This window comes from Zalophus californianus, chromosome 12 (assembly GCF_009762305.2).
Source record: "Zalophus californianus isolate mZalCal1 chromosome 12, mZalCal1.pri.v2, whole genome shotgun sequence".
NCBI classification, from domain to species: Eukaryota; Metazoa; Chordata; class Mammalia; order Carnivora; family Otariidae; genus Zalophus; species Zalophus californianus.
This window is the reverse complement of record NC_045606.1, coordinates 90,363,278-90,377,520: the sequence shown is the minus strand read 5'-3', so window position 1 is coordinate 90,377,520 and position 14,243 is coordinate 90,363,278. Positions and strand designations below refer to the sequence as shown.

At 40.7% G+C, this 14,243-nt stretch overlaps 1 protein-coding gene across 9 annotated transcripts in view; it reads left to right on the top strand.

Moving 5' to 3' along the window:
* DGKI (diacylglycerol kinase iota) overlaps positions 1 to 14,243 on the top strand; it is a 453,056-nt gene that overhangs the window by 236,852 nt on the left and 201,961 nt on the right. For all 9 annotated transcript variants that reach the window (XM_035723279.1, XM_027573716.2, XM_035723281.1 and 6 more), the window contains 3 exons: positions 1,173 to 1,233; positions 10,108 to 10,221; positions 11,628 to 11,765. In XM_035723279.1, the coding sequence (XP_035579172.1) occupies positions 1,173 to 1,233; positions 10,108 to 10,221; positions 11,628 to 11,765 (313 nt within the window). The remainder of the gene's footprint in view (positions 1 to 1,172; positions 1,234 to 10,107; positions 10,222 to 11,627; positions 11,766 to 14,243) is intronic.

Genomic DNA, 14,243 nt, shown 5'->3' with positions numbered 1-14,243 from the left:
ATTAACATAGTTCGGATGTCATTGGATAAGCAGAACTTAAGGGATACTAATTATTTTTAAATAAGTAACAATATCAAAGGCAAAGTAACCAGCTCAGATAATTTCTAGAGAAATAATATTCCTGTATGGAATTAATAAATCATATATTTGAAGCATTCAGGAGAACATTAAATATAAAAATTCATTTCTGCCATCATTCTTTTAATCTATGAACTTCTTCACCACTAGAGTTCGCTATAAAACTTCTGTATTTTTTTTCTCTGTATTCGGTTGGACTAAGGCAAATCTGCTACCCTGGCTTTTGCCCTTTTAGATGCTTTCCTTAAAATCTTATCACTTTGGTTAAGCTTTAGGCAGAGCCTTCATAGGTCATCCTAAAGAATGTGGCCAGATAGGAGATGTTTCCAGAAAAAAAATGCTTGCTTTGGAAGATGATGTTTTTGAGAACAGAGGCATTGACAGTTTCACTTAAGGAAATGTTTTAGCAGGGGTGCTATAGTTGTGTTTTCTCAAAAGACAACATGAAAAATGATCTAATTTTAAGCAGACAAATTTTAAATAAAGAAAAATCAGTAAATCTTCGCTCTCTGGGCTGAGGGGTATAAATTTGGTTCGAGTGTTAGTGAATGAGTGGAGAGAGAACTAGAATTGTAAGTGTGTGGTAATGCTGGGCATCCTCCCGCCACCCCGTCTCTCGGAAAAGGTTTACTGGGATTAAGAGTGGAAAGTATAAGTTTGAAAAGCAAATCCAGGAAAAGCTGACAAAAAATAAGGAGGAGACATATAATGACTACTGACTACCAGTTAATGAGGATTTTCTTTGAGAAAGGAAGAAGGAGTATGATGGGAAAAGAAAGGGAAGTCTAAATTCATTAGGAAAACCGTGTGAGTTGATGCATTAATAGGGATTATGGGAAATAAAACTCTGGGACATCCTGAAATCCCATTCCAATGCCGGCCATTTAAAAATGATTTTTGCTGCCAACCTCTGATCCAGTTGTTGGGGTCCATCCCCTTGTGATAACTTGGTAACTAGTTTTGATGACATCATTATCCTCATGATTATACATTTTCTCCAGCGGACATCCCCTCGCCTCTTTTGCTCATGTTTTCTCTCTGCGATGGCCAGTGATGAGCTCTTTTGTTTACTTCATGTTCTTTTTCCTCTACAGGCTTGAGTTGTATAGGAAAGTACCAAATCTGCGAATTCTGGCCTGTGGTGGGGATGGAACGGTAGGTCCTCGAGATAGAATCAAGCTCTCTCCCTTATTTCTTCCATCTTTCTTTTGCTCTCCGTGTGACAGTTCTCTTTATTCATTCCCACCTCACCTCTTTCCAGTCCCCTAAGACCTAGGTCTCTGTCATGAGAATCATAGCCCACAAAGCCTTAGAAGAGATGTTGTTATTGTCTCATGGATTCTTAAATTATGTTCTATTCCCTCAGCCATACTGTATCCCTTCCTGTTCTACAAGGTAAGAAGGGGGTCAGATCATTAGAATGAAGGTTATAGATGACTAAGTTCTTAACTTAAATAATAACTTATTTCCTTTGGTTCTTAATAATTGGTTACAGTCACTAAGGGGAAGTATATGGACAAAATTACTGCATTTATTCTTTTATGAGTGGAGATAAAACTTAGAATACTGGCAGGGGTTTACCTTAAAGATCATTGATTGGTTTCCTTTGCATTCATTTTTGAAGAAAAGATGGAATTGTGCTGAAGTTTAATATGATGAGTACATTTTCCTCTATTTGTCTCATCTGTTTCCCCATTTGCCCTCTACTTATGTTGGTATATTTAGCAAAGGCAAAGAACTGGTGAGAGCCATGACATTTAGACTCTGCTGCCCAGTGTCTTTTTCTTCTGTATTTGGAGTGTGCTCTCTAAGACCTAGAATTTTTATTATGAATCATCTTTGGCTTTTCTCTAATCTCCCTAGTTAGAATGTTTTATTCTTGAAGGTAGCAACAAAATCTTTTAACTACCTCTCATAGCACTTAATGCAGCATTGGATACACATTATATACCAATAAATGCAACTGGAAAAAAACAGAACAGAGTTTCCACTGGTCCCTTAAGTTACTCCCTGAAGGTGAAAACATTTTTCAGTTGGGAAAATAGTGTTTACCTTTGTCAAGATTCACAATGCACATTATTAGCTTATGAAATTAATTATAAAATTTTACAGCTGAGAAGCCAAACCTGTTTCACTTTATTTAACCCAGTGTTTTCCAAAACTACTTGACCATGGAATATTTTCTGCCACAATACCAATTAAAAGTTCAATCATTTTAGTGTTCTAGGGAGATATACTAAGGGATAGGCTGGTTTGGAATTTTCCCAACTTTTTTAGTAGAATTATATCAAAACAAATCCTCCTCTGGGGATATATTTGTATTTAGTAAATAGTATGTGTGCATGTATGTGTGTGTATGTATATATGTGTATATATATATATATATTTGTATATGTAAGTATATTAAATGTATATTAGTATATTTATTGTGTGTAACGTACATATACACACACACAGTGTTCTTAGCTCAGCTGTCCCCAGGTTAGTTATCTTAAAATATAAACTTATTGTGACCCTTTACTACAGTTCTTTTCCTGATTTTAGAATCTCCTTATCTTTCTATATGATTTCAGCATTTGCTCCCATCTTTTCTCCCTCTCTCAATCACAGTGATAGCAGAGAAGTTGAGGCTATGCCTGTTGTCCTGAATTCATGGTTCTTAGCCTTTCTTCATGGCTCAACCGAAGTGACCGTGACCTCAAACCCACGTCCACTTCCCATTCCATCTCTACATCTTGGGCTTCACCATTGACTGAGTGCCACCCCTTCCAAATTTCTTGCATCCTCCCGGCGCCTCCTGGCAGCTCCCTCTCGCTTCTCGTTTCTTTTTCCTTTACTTTACTCACTGGGAAGGTGTAGAAAGCATGTTCTAGGTTATGCGGTTTTGAGGCATTCTCTGCAACTAGAGAAGTATTTGAAAACCTGGGGTTTTAAAGCCTGAAGGACAAAGAGAAGAGAACCGAGTCCAGACACTTGTGACACAGCTGCAATTAGGGAATCCGGGCCAAAGTTCCAAAAGAAAATGAAAAGATCGAGGTAGAAAGGACCCCTTGTAGTCTATTCTGTCAAGAAAAAAAAACAAAAACAAAATACAAAGGAGTTTCAAGAAAGAGGCAGTGGTTATATCCTGAAGGAGAGACTGGAGAATTATCGTTGATTTTGGAGACGAGGAGATAACTAGTGGTTTTTAAAGAAAACCATCTCAGTGGCGTGTCTGGGACAAAACCAGAATGACAAGCAAGTGAGACTTGGTAGATGGCTAATGAATCCTAAAGACCAGACCCAATTACGGTGTTGGATATCTGTGAATATGCCCTGGTACCGTTAATAACACCTTTTTGACATGAAGACTACCTAGTTCTCCTACTTAGCCTGTCTTTTCTAGCCTCCTTTCTTTAAGTATACCATAATTAATAGGTACTCAGCAAGGCTAGATATTACTCTTCTTTTATGTTCTAGGTGGTTTTTCCTCCAAGGGACTGTATCTATGTTCCTGGCTTGGTTTTCACATCCTTCCACATAATTTACAAATGCACTTGACATTTATACTCAGGTCCCTTGCAACAGGCATGCTCCTAAGGAAAGTAGTAGATGTACCCGAGGGTTGGTGCATACTTCTGTACTAATTATTTTCTCAATGGTAACCTCTGTAGTTTAATCACTCAGAACCAAGACTTGGCTTGGCTTATCTTGTACCTTATATGAAACCAGGTTTTATTTTATTTTACTTTACTTGGTTAAAATGGATGTGTTGTGAAAGAGGCCTGGAGTTGATGAAATGTTTCTCTAGGTAAGTGATTGATATTTTTAATCTGATTAGTTTAGAATATGAAACTTTTAATTTTGAGTAGGAACAGAGTTTCTATAAAGGCGAGGCCTCCTGATGGATTTATGAAGAAGGCTTGCTGGCTTGAGGCAAGTGAAGAATAATTCCTGAGAGTGTCAGCTATACATTTGACATAAGGCATTCAGCCTTTACCCCGGGAGCATATCCATCACCGTAGAAGCTGTCAGAATTCTGTCAGTATAGTGACAAGGTCCCAGGGAGAATCAGGAATGGAATTTTTTTTTTTTTTTTTTTTTTTGCCTGATTAGGAGGAGGATATATTAACCCTTAATGGCATTAGTTTGTGCACAAAGTATTATTTCATGTGTAGATGTCTCGCATTAATTTGGAAACAAGTTCTTTGGCCTCGCTGCTAGTTCTGTGTCGCTCTGCCTCCTTGCACTTTTAAATAACCCATCTCCCAGCACTGCACCTGGAGCTGGTTGGGTGCCTGTGTTTCTGTGACTTTCAGCAGATTTCTAACCCTCCTTTGAGACCTTCTAAGTCTGCAAAGGGATACATTTGCCATTTCAACATGCAATCATGGAAAAATCACTCATGAGATAGTTTGTGTTCAATGTGTGCTGTCTTCAAAATCCGGCATATATTTCTACTTCCATCATCTCCAGTTTATATTAGACACATTCCAGCGCTCAATCGCTGCCTGTGGCCAGTGGATGCTTTAGCGGACAGTGCAGGTGTGGTCTCTTTGGAACTGGTTAGCACAGTCCTAAGGTGGTCACATAGCAGCTATTGGATGGGCTTGTCTCACCTTTGATCTCTAGGCTGAAAGAAAACTCCCCTAACTCAAGAATGGTCTCAGACCTTCATGTTTATAAACTAGTTGCCTTTTGGCCATGTGGCGATTGTATACTCTTTCCCTTCCGTGGCCACGTTGCTACCTGTCCGGCTCCCCATAGCCATCCCTCTGCTTAAATATTGAAGGGTATGTGAACCAAGACCCCAGAGGCAACCCTCCCCTCCTGATGGCTTCTCAAGGTGTAATGTGATCCCGACCTATCTGGCTCCTGACCTTGGTAACTGGGCTGGATCTGCTGGTCCTCCTTTGACCATGTTAATGTCTATCCGAAGGCCTGGAATTAAACTACTTGGCCATCCACTTCATGCTTATTTCTTGATCACTTGGCTTCCCTAGGTGAGGATACACCCTAAACAGTAGGCATCTCTGTGCCCTGACTTACTACAGCCACCACACGGAAGAAAGTGGTATTTCCCTTTAACTGACAGTGGCAAGCACATCATTCCAAGCCCCTTTCCTCCCAAAGCCTCAGCTTATCTCAATCTCTCTACCCACCCCCCATCTCCCTCACCTTCTATCTTGATTTCTTTAGGGCTGACTTTAAACATTTCTTTTAACACATGCGACTTGTAAGCTATGAAGTACAAACATAAATTAAAGTATCAAAAGGAAGAATCGTAGTGTACACATTCAAAAGGGACACCCAGGCATTAAATGCTATCTTGATGATCTTTCAGTTCGGAAATGTTAGCCTTGTTTCCTTTTGATTTCTCAATATGCCCATCCTTCACTTTTTGCCAGCATATAAGGCGATGCAACGTATACCTGGTCTGTTCAAAGAAAGTGTCAATTCACTGCTCTTCCCACCCCTCAGCCACCTCTAATGTTAGTACATTGCAGAATGAAAATACTGCTCAGCACGTAACGGGCAAACATTGGGTGATGGCTAGGGTGCCCCACAGACAGGTGGACAGGTGGTGGCAGCACTCACCAGCTGTGGGCAGCACTCACCGGCCAGGCTGCTTGGCTCCGGGACAAAGCCCAGGAGCCTGGCCTTACAGATCTGGCAGGCCTGCTCTTTCTAACACAAAGGCAGGAAGAAACGTTGCAAACTGGGAAATGATTTCACCCAGTCTAGATCGTTTTCTTCAGTTTTGGTGGAAAAAATGCCAAGTGCTGTGTTTTGCAATTAATTACATTTAACTGAAGGAGTGCTGGATGAGCTGGTGGAGATGAATTGGGTAAATGCGAAAGCCCAGCAAACACAATCCCTGCCACGAACCTGAAGCCCAGGCTTCCTGAAGGAACAGGTTTCTGGTAAGGGAGAGGCCCCAGTAACAGTCTTGGGCCTGAAGATCTTTTATATAGTTTTGCTTTTATAAGGACAGATATAGGTTATTACTCAAGATCTTTTATGTCTCCTGCTATTGTAGATGTATTTGTTTACATTCTCTCTCTCTCTCTCTCTCTCTCTCTTTCTTTCTCTTTCTCTTTCTAGTGCTTTTCTGCTTCAGTAGAGCTTGGCTTTTCTGTTTTGGATAGTCTCTGAAGACTTTGTGATTGATGGCAGTCAAAGGTGGCATTGATTTGTGACCCTGAGGTTCAGCTTTAAGTGGAGAGGCAGGAAGAGGGCATTTTGCTACTTGGAAACTGGACCTTCATAGAGGAAGTGAAGAGGAAGAAAAATAAACCTTAATCATAGCAGCTAATGTTAATTAAGCATTTCCTGTTGTAAGGCATATGCTGTCATGTCTACATGTCATTTAACTGATAACACAACCCTAAGAGTCTTAGGAACTTGGAGAGATTGAGTGGCTTACTTAAATTTGCCCAGCCAGTGTGTGATGGGCTCTGTTTCCCTCTTCAGCGCTACCTTCTGTTGCCTTTGGAGGAAGCTGGTGTTGAGTCATATATCTCTTGGATAAGAAAAACTCTTAAGGATGGTGCAAAGAAACAGACCCACCTCTGCCAAAGAACTATTATTAGTTTAACACTGATGGCATTTGAGAGAATTTCACGACACATCTTGGCTATGAAAGGCAGGTGACATCTGATGACTCCAGGGTTATGTGATGATGGAATACTAAACCTACCTGATTGTATTCAGGGAAAAATGGTATATTTGGCCATTGGAAAAAGAAGGTAGAATATATTTATGTGGTTCTTAAATCAATTGCTAAGAAAGGGGAAGGTCCTTTCATTCAAATCAGTTATACATTTTCCTTTTCTGCTTAGGCCAGGTCTGAGAGAAAGAGAGAAGGTGAGAAGTCCAGGTGTCCTGAGGCTCCTGCCTCCCATGGCACAGGATCACATGGATTCTTGGTCACTTTCTTTGAGAAAACAGGAACCCCTTCAGAAAGTTTGAATGAAGGCTATTATACTGATTAAAGGATTATTGGAAGATACCTCATCAATTCATGGGAGTTACAGGACACTCATTTCAGTCATTTGAAACGTATTTGTATTTCCTGCACTGTGGACTAATCCCCTAACCTTCCCATCCACCTTGGTATTAGCGTTCTTCCTGCAATCTGGAAGTTTTCTTTGCAGGCTTCTCTTTGGAGGAAGTTATTCTGTTGTGTTTTGTCTTTCCCTTTACTTTGTCTCCCTCCTTTCATTATTCCTTCCTCATTGTGTGCATGGTTTCCAGGACTCTGTGACTCGAGTGGGTTTTCTCTAGGTGACTCAGGCACCCATCCTGGAGATATGTCCTATGTTGGAGGTCTGTCAGTGAGCCAGTGGGAAGGTGGGCCCACCAAGAGTCTTCCTCCTTCCAGCTTCAACGGTTCTCCACTGTCTTTGGGCTATGGCCTTGGGCAGGGCTCCTTCACGCTCTTTTCCAGCTTCTCTCCTACTGGACAACAGGGAGCCTCATTCATACATGGTCTCCTGCCGGGAGGTGTGACCTTTTACTCCCTATTATCAGACAGAAGCTGAACTCCTGGCTTTATCGGCTTGCCATTTTGTGTTTGGTTTGCTTCTGGTCCCTGAAGATTTATTTTTCCTATCATTGTGCCTAGAGTGCAGTGGGTATTGGAAATGTGAACACATGGCATTATCTTTACCAGGAAAAGAGAGACCTGTTTCACCTGAGCATAAGAAAAAAATTTCGAATTTAAATCCACCTGAAAGAAAGTAGACTGACTTGTGAGTACAATTCGTAAGGGGGAGACTGAGGGTTCATCTCTTGGAGGAGTTCTAAAGAGATTACCTTCTTTATAGGAGATGTTGGATTCCATTTCCACTGAGTTCCATTGTGTCTCTGAGAGTCTCTGGGTCTATGCAGGGCTGTTTGCATCTGTAGTCGGTGATCCCTGATTGCTGGGGTTGCTGAGTTTTCATGTCTTGTCGTAGTTTATTAGAGGGGATCTACTTCTGTGTGCAGTTTGTGTTTTTAGCAGCACAGGGCTAACAAAGGCATCAGAACTCTTTAGCATCTGACCTACACTTCAACAGCAAGCCTTGTTAATACCATCTGTAAAAACTAAGAACATGTGGGGTCAGAATCTAAGGAGTCATCTAGGAGTGACTTGTCCAGTTTGAGGGGGTAGAGGGACTTCTGGATACTTCTTTAGATCTGGAGTTTTAGTTCATCGTATTGGGTGACCATGGTGGTATGCCTTTCTAGAAGGTAAATGCAATTTTAGGCTTCTTGATGCACGGGCAAGTTTTACATCCTGGGAAGAAATATTGTGGTGGAGAAACGATGGAATCTTTAAATGGAATCAAGAGACCCGATATGATTCTGACACTGACACTCCTCGTTATTTAGTCTTGAGAAAATTTCATGACCTCTTTGCACCTAAGTTAATAAATATGCAAATTAACTGAATTTGATTGAGCAATTTCTAAGGTTTCTCCAGCATTCCAAAGATTCCAAAAGTACATACCGCTGTCTCCAGCATGATCAGGCAATATCCAGAATGGGATTTAGGTCTTTATTTAAAGGCTCCCTGCACCAGAGTGGCTAAGAGGTTAGCCTTGGTGTTTGGCATCCGTGACTTTGAATGCCGGCTGTACTGCATAAATGATAGGATATTAAGGAGGTCATTGAATCTTCCAAGTTTTGCCTTCCTTACTGATAAAATGGAGAGGAGAATTATTCCTACCTTACAGAATTGTTTTGAACCTTAATAATATAATTACAGAACTTTGCTCAGGGATCAGCACCTAGAAAGCAATGGTATATCCCTCTCTTTGTTCATTATAAGCTCCTTGAAAGCAGCCATCTACCTTACTTATCTTAGCCCAGCTCATTCATCTTATTTTCAGTTGCTTAGTTCTGTGTTTTATATGTAGTAGTGTTCAATAAATGTACTGTTAAAGTACAGTTTAAAAAAAGATTTTAAATAGGACTCATACAAATATAGAATAAATAAATGCATGTCAAATTTATTTAGCTATTTAATGAAGGAACCAGCAAGAGGATAAAGTTGATTTATTGGAGAAATAGAGGAAAAGGATTATGTAGTTTATACCAAAATAATTTTTCTATATTTGAGACATAATCGGTTTATCGCCTTATGGGGGAATAAAACCAAACCTTTAACATAATCTTCTATTGTCGACATTTGTATCTCCACAGGACAGAAATCTTCCTGTTAACCTGCAGTCATAAAGTTCTTAGGCCTGTGAAACACTACTTTAGTATGACATTGTGAGGATATGCAAGTTTCTTTTTGCTATTTCCAAGTTTGGGGTGAAAATTCTAAATAGTCACAAGACCAAACCTAAAGTATTATTTATCTTAGAAAAAGATTGAGTGGGAATATGATTCTAGTATATAAGTATCTATTTTCTGCCTCAACTTATAATAAGTACTAGGACCATCCATAATTATGTTTTCTTAATGTTTCATTAAGAAGAATATAGGGATATTTAGGAAAATGCTACTAATTTCTACGATGATGCTTTGGAGGGTAACCATTTAATGAATGCTTACAGGGACTATATCAAGGGCTTTATATACATTTTAATTTAATCTGTAAACAATCTTGTGAGGTAGGCATTATCTCCATTTTGAAAATCAGGTAAATAAATCTCGGTGAGGTTAAATAAGATTATGTAGCCAATTTGAGCCAGAATTGAAATTCAGTCTGATTCTGAGTCTTGTATTGTCTCCAGTGCCTATGTTATAAACCTCCCTAAAAATTTTAAACTGTTCTAAATTTTAAGGTAGATCTCAAGTTAAACATACAGACGAGTGGGTCTAGTTTTGCTTACATGACTGCAGACGCAAAACGGTCCTTCTCCCTACAAGAGACTTGCCATTTTGCAACTGCTTCAGATAAGTGGTCTGTTTCCTGGCCACGAGATTAAAACATATATGTTTTAAAGAAAAATCAAACCATTTCATTTGCTGTTTAAAGCTTTCTTCTCTCAGGTTGTCTTTGTCACTTATCTGTCTTTCTTGTGTCTCTTCTGGCCCCCGAAATGTCTGTAGGTGGGCTGGATCCTTTCTATTCTGGATGAACTACAGCTGAGCCCTCAGCCTCCCGTCGGGGTCCTTCCTCTGGGGACTGGGAATGACCTGGCTCGAACTCTCAACTGGGGAGGGGTAAGAACTGCTCTCAGGGGCTGCCTGGACCGTCAGGCAGAAGGAGCCGTGAACCCACAGATGTTCTAATGGAAGGGCAATATGCTACTGTTGTCCAAAGAATAAGTTAGAATTGAGGATCAGGGTGCCCATGCATCACGATTTCATCTGGGACCTTTTTCAGTTTAAACTTAGAATCATCTAGAGAAGAAAGTGTGGTATAAAAATGGGGGTTAGTATATAGGCCTGGGGCTTCTTGAGGTATCCATTGAGAGGCAGTTGGGTGGGTTGGCCTCAAGTCTTCATGTAAAGACCTGGTTGATCTTGACCCTTAGCCCCTGGCCAGAATAGCAAATCTGGTTCAGATCATAATCCTTACTTTGGGAGAGTTATGGCTTTTCTGGAGCATTTTGTTTTTCTGGTTGGTGTCATCGTGGCTTTGTTATACAGGTAGCCAGCTATCCTTTCCACCAGAGAGCCAACTTCAGGCAAGCTTAGTGAAAGAAGTTTACCTGTCACTAACCAGCCATTTTATTAACTTTTTCTTACAGTGTTAAGATAGTAAGAAGGCACAATTTGCTGACATATGCGGCCCCACCAGCTTTTTATCTATTCATAGGAGAGATTGGGCTGGGCTCCATGAAAATTATCTTCAGCTATTAGCAGATATTAATTTGACCTTTGTGTGAATTAACCTCCCTTGGGTGATAATTATCTTGGGATATTAGCAGATATTCATTCGGTATTGGGTGAATTAACCTCCTACAGGTCTTTTTTATTTTTTCAAGTGGGCATAGTAGAAATGATAATACATTAGTTGCTTCATGTGAATATGTTTATTACTGTTAACTCTTCTCCTCCACATCAGTGACTTGACTATCCTTAATAATCATGCTGCCAATAACACATGCTTAAGGAGTAAGTGGTTGCCTAATAGGGCAGTGCCTCAGACAGACTTGCCTTAGTAGTGTCCCTCTACAAGGTTAGGAGAGGTGAATGAGGTGGAAGGTTAATAGAAAAAGTTGTCTATCCTCTGCCACCATGATTCTTTTCCTCCTCTTCCATATACACTTGTTCTCTGTATCTGTCAGATTCCTCTAGTAGGAGGCCTGGGGAGTCCTGTTTTCATTTTGACAGAAGCGACCCTCCAGCATGGCCCTCAAATGCCTACCAGTGACTGTTGGTTCTTGGTGCTGGTGAAAATTACTCCTCACCTCAAACCAGTTAGAGCAGTATTTCTATGCACAATACCTGGGACTGTTGTCTTAGATTCCAAGTACTGCAAGGAAACCGATCTACTTGCCCAGCCTTGCTAATTGCAAAATGAATAGAGAGCTATAGCAAAAGGGCTCTTGCTTGCATGAAATGCCTTTGGTTAATCTGTTCACTGCTCCAGGCAGCAATGCATATATTCTTTGATTCCTTAGGGCTACACTGATGAACCCGTCTCTAAGATCCTCTGCCAAGTGGAAGATGGGACAATTGTACAGCTAGATCGCTGGAACCTCCATGTGGAAAGAAACCCAGACTTGCCTCCAGAAGAACTTGAAGATGGCGTCTGTAAGGTGAGAGAATTCTTTCTTCCACAGAAGGGAAGCCTGGAGCATGTACCTGAGCCACAGGAAATACACTCCTGGCTGGAGAATCATATGCTGACTGCTTCCTATGAGATCACAGAATGATGTTTGAGTTTATGGCTACTAGGCCTACAAGTGTAACACTACTCCGTGATTCTGCCCCACAGACTTCCTACCTGCTTCCAGAGCTCAGGGAGCTGTTCTTCATCCTCAACTTCCACACCAGAAAGAACATACTCATTTTCTAATCTTTCAAGCATTGCAAACTCATAACCCATGAGAAGGTGAAAAATACGAATGTTCTGAAGCATTAGGCATATGGTCTTTCAATGGAAAGATAACCTCCTGAGATTTGTAGTCTCCTACTAAATATCTCTTATGTGTAGGAAGTGACACTTAACTAAGTCAGTTTCATCACTGGGTTGGGACTTGAAGATGCCTAAATAAATATTTTGACTTAGTATTTTTCCTTCAGTGATTGAGCTTTCATTTCCACCCAAGACAAATCAAGAGACCAATTATACATACATTAGTGCAGAGCCTCAGCAGAACATTTGGTTCTAAGTTCTGATCTCAATTTCAGATAAATCTGACACGTTGCCAAGTAGCCATTTCCTGCATATTACTTTCCATTTTTCTTCTGTGATAGTGTTTTCAAAGTTTTGCATGCATAAGAACATTCATGCGCAGATTATGGGGCCCAGTCCCCATTGATTCTGATCAAGTAAATGCAGGGTTAAGGCCCTGGATCTGTACTTTAAATGGCATCCTGGGGCGCCTGGGTGGCTCAGTTGTTGAGCGTCTGCTTTTGGCTTGGAACATGATCCCAGGGTCCTGAGATTGAGCCCCACATCGGGCTCCCTACTCTGCAGGAAGCCTGCTTCTCCCTCTCCCTCTGCCCCTGCTTGTGTTCCCTCTCTCGCTGTGTCTTTCTCTCTCTGTGTCAAATAAATAAATAAAATCTTTTAAAAGATTTTAAAAGGGACACCTGGGTGGCTCAGTCGGTTAAGCGGCTGCCTTCGGCTCAGGTCATGGTTCCAGGGTCCTGGGACCGAGTCCCACATCAGGCTCCTTGCTTAGCGGGGAGCCTGCTTCTCCCTCTGCCTCTGCCTCTCCCCCTGCTTGTGCTCTGTCTCTCTCTGACAAATAAATAAAATCTTTAAAAAAAATCTTTTAAAAATAATAATAAAATAAATGGCATCCCTGCTTTATTGGATTATGCCATTGAGCGAGCCAACATTGTCATGGGCGTTTTCACTTTAAAATAAATTGAACCAGATATCCCTCTAAACCAAACCAAAACCAGTTATTCATTAGCAGCATGATCCTGACCGATTATGATAAACACTCAAGTTTATTATTTGGCTAAAATAGATTAAAATATGTTTTATCTTGTCTTCACATTTTGCCCCTAAACAATAATCCAGAAATCACAAGGTTTCTGTTAGATATCGTGACTGCTCAGTAGATTTGCATTTATAATGTCACAGTGTTGTTTGAAACCACAGGTATCATCTTGGGATATACTTCTTTCTGATGTGTTCGACCCACAGAAACTGGGTAGGATATAGTCAAAGTGAAAAGAATTATACCATATGGAAATTTTAAGGTCCTTTCCCCACCAAACTTAGAATGCTTAGGCGCGGGGCGCCTGGGTGGCTCAGTCGTTAAGCGTCTGCCTTCGGCTCAGGTCATGATCGCAGGGTCCTGGGATCGAGCCCCGCATCGGGCTCCCCGCTCCACGGGAAGCCTGCTTCTCCCTCTCCCACTCCCCCTGCTTGTGTTCTCTCTCTCACTGTGTCTTTCACTGTCGGATAAATAAAATCTTTAAAAAAAAAAAAAAAAAGAATGCTTAGGCGCTCAGTAGAAATCTCTATTTAAATCTCTTCCCAACAGCTTAAGAAATGGAAAGACTCCTTGGTACAGCCAGGGAACATTAATCCAGATAATTAAAGGGCTTTGAAAAATTGGATTTTTGAGGAGATATGTAGGAAATTGGGCAATTTTTCCTGGAAAATATGAATAAGAACTTAATAACAGACTAAATTGGGATATTATTTAGGGGATGGTGACCAAATGTTCTAAAGCTATCAGTGAATGCTAAGACATGGGTTAGAATTGTAGCCAAGAAAACATAAATGGTAGGGATGAACATATCTGTGCTTTTGGCAAGATCACCAACCCTTGCTGTCATTACTAAGGCTTGGTATTTTGTTAAAGTGCAGGAACTGGACATTCTCAAATATGAAACCAGGAGAATGAGACATGATTTTGGCATTGTTCTGTGTTTAGTTTCTCTCCTGTTCTCCAGTCAGTTGTAAACATTTCTAAAGGGGGCTGATTTGACCTCCGAATTCATGATAAGCTCTGACTCAGGGCCTCCATGGAGGGTTCATTCCTTATTTCCATTGGAAACTAAGGCCATCCGTTTTCTTTTCTTCTGTATTAACATCTCTCTGTTACTCT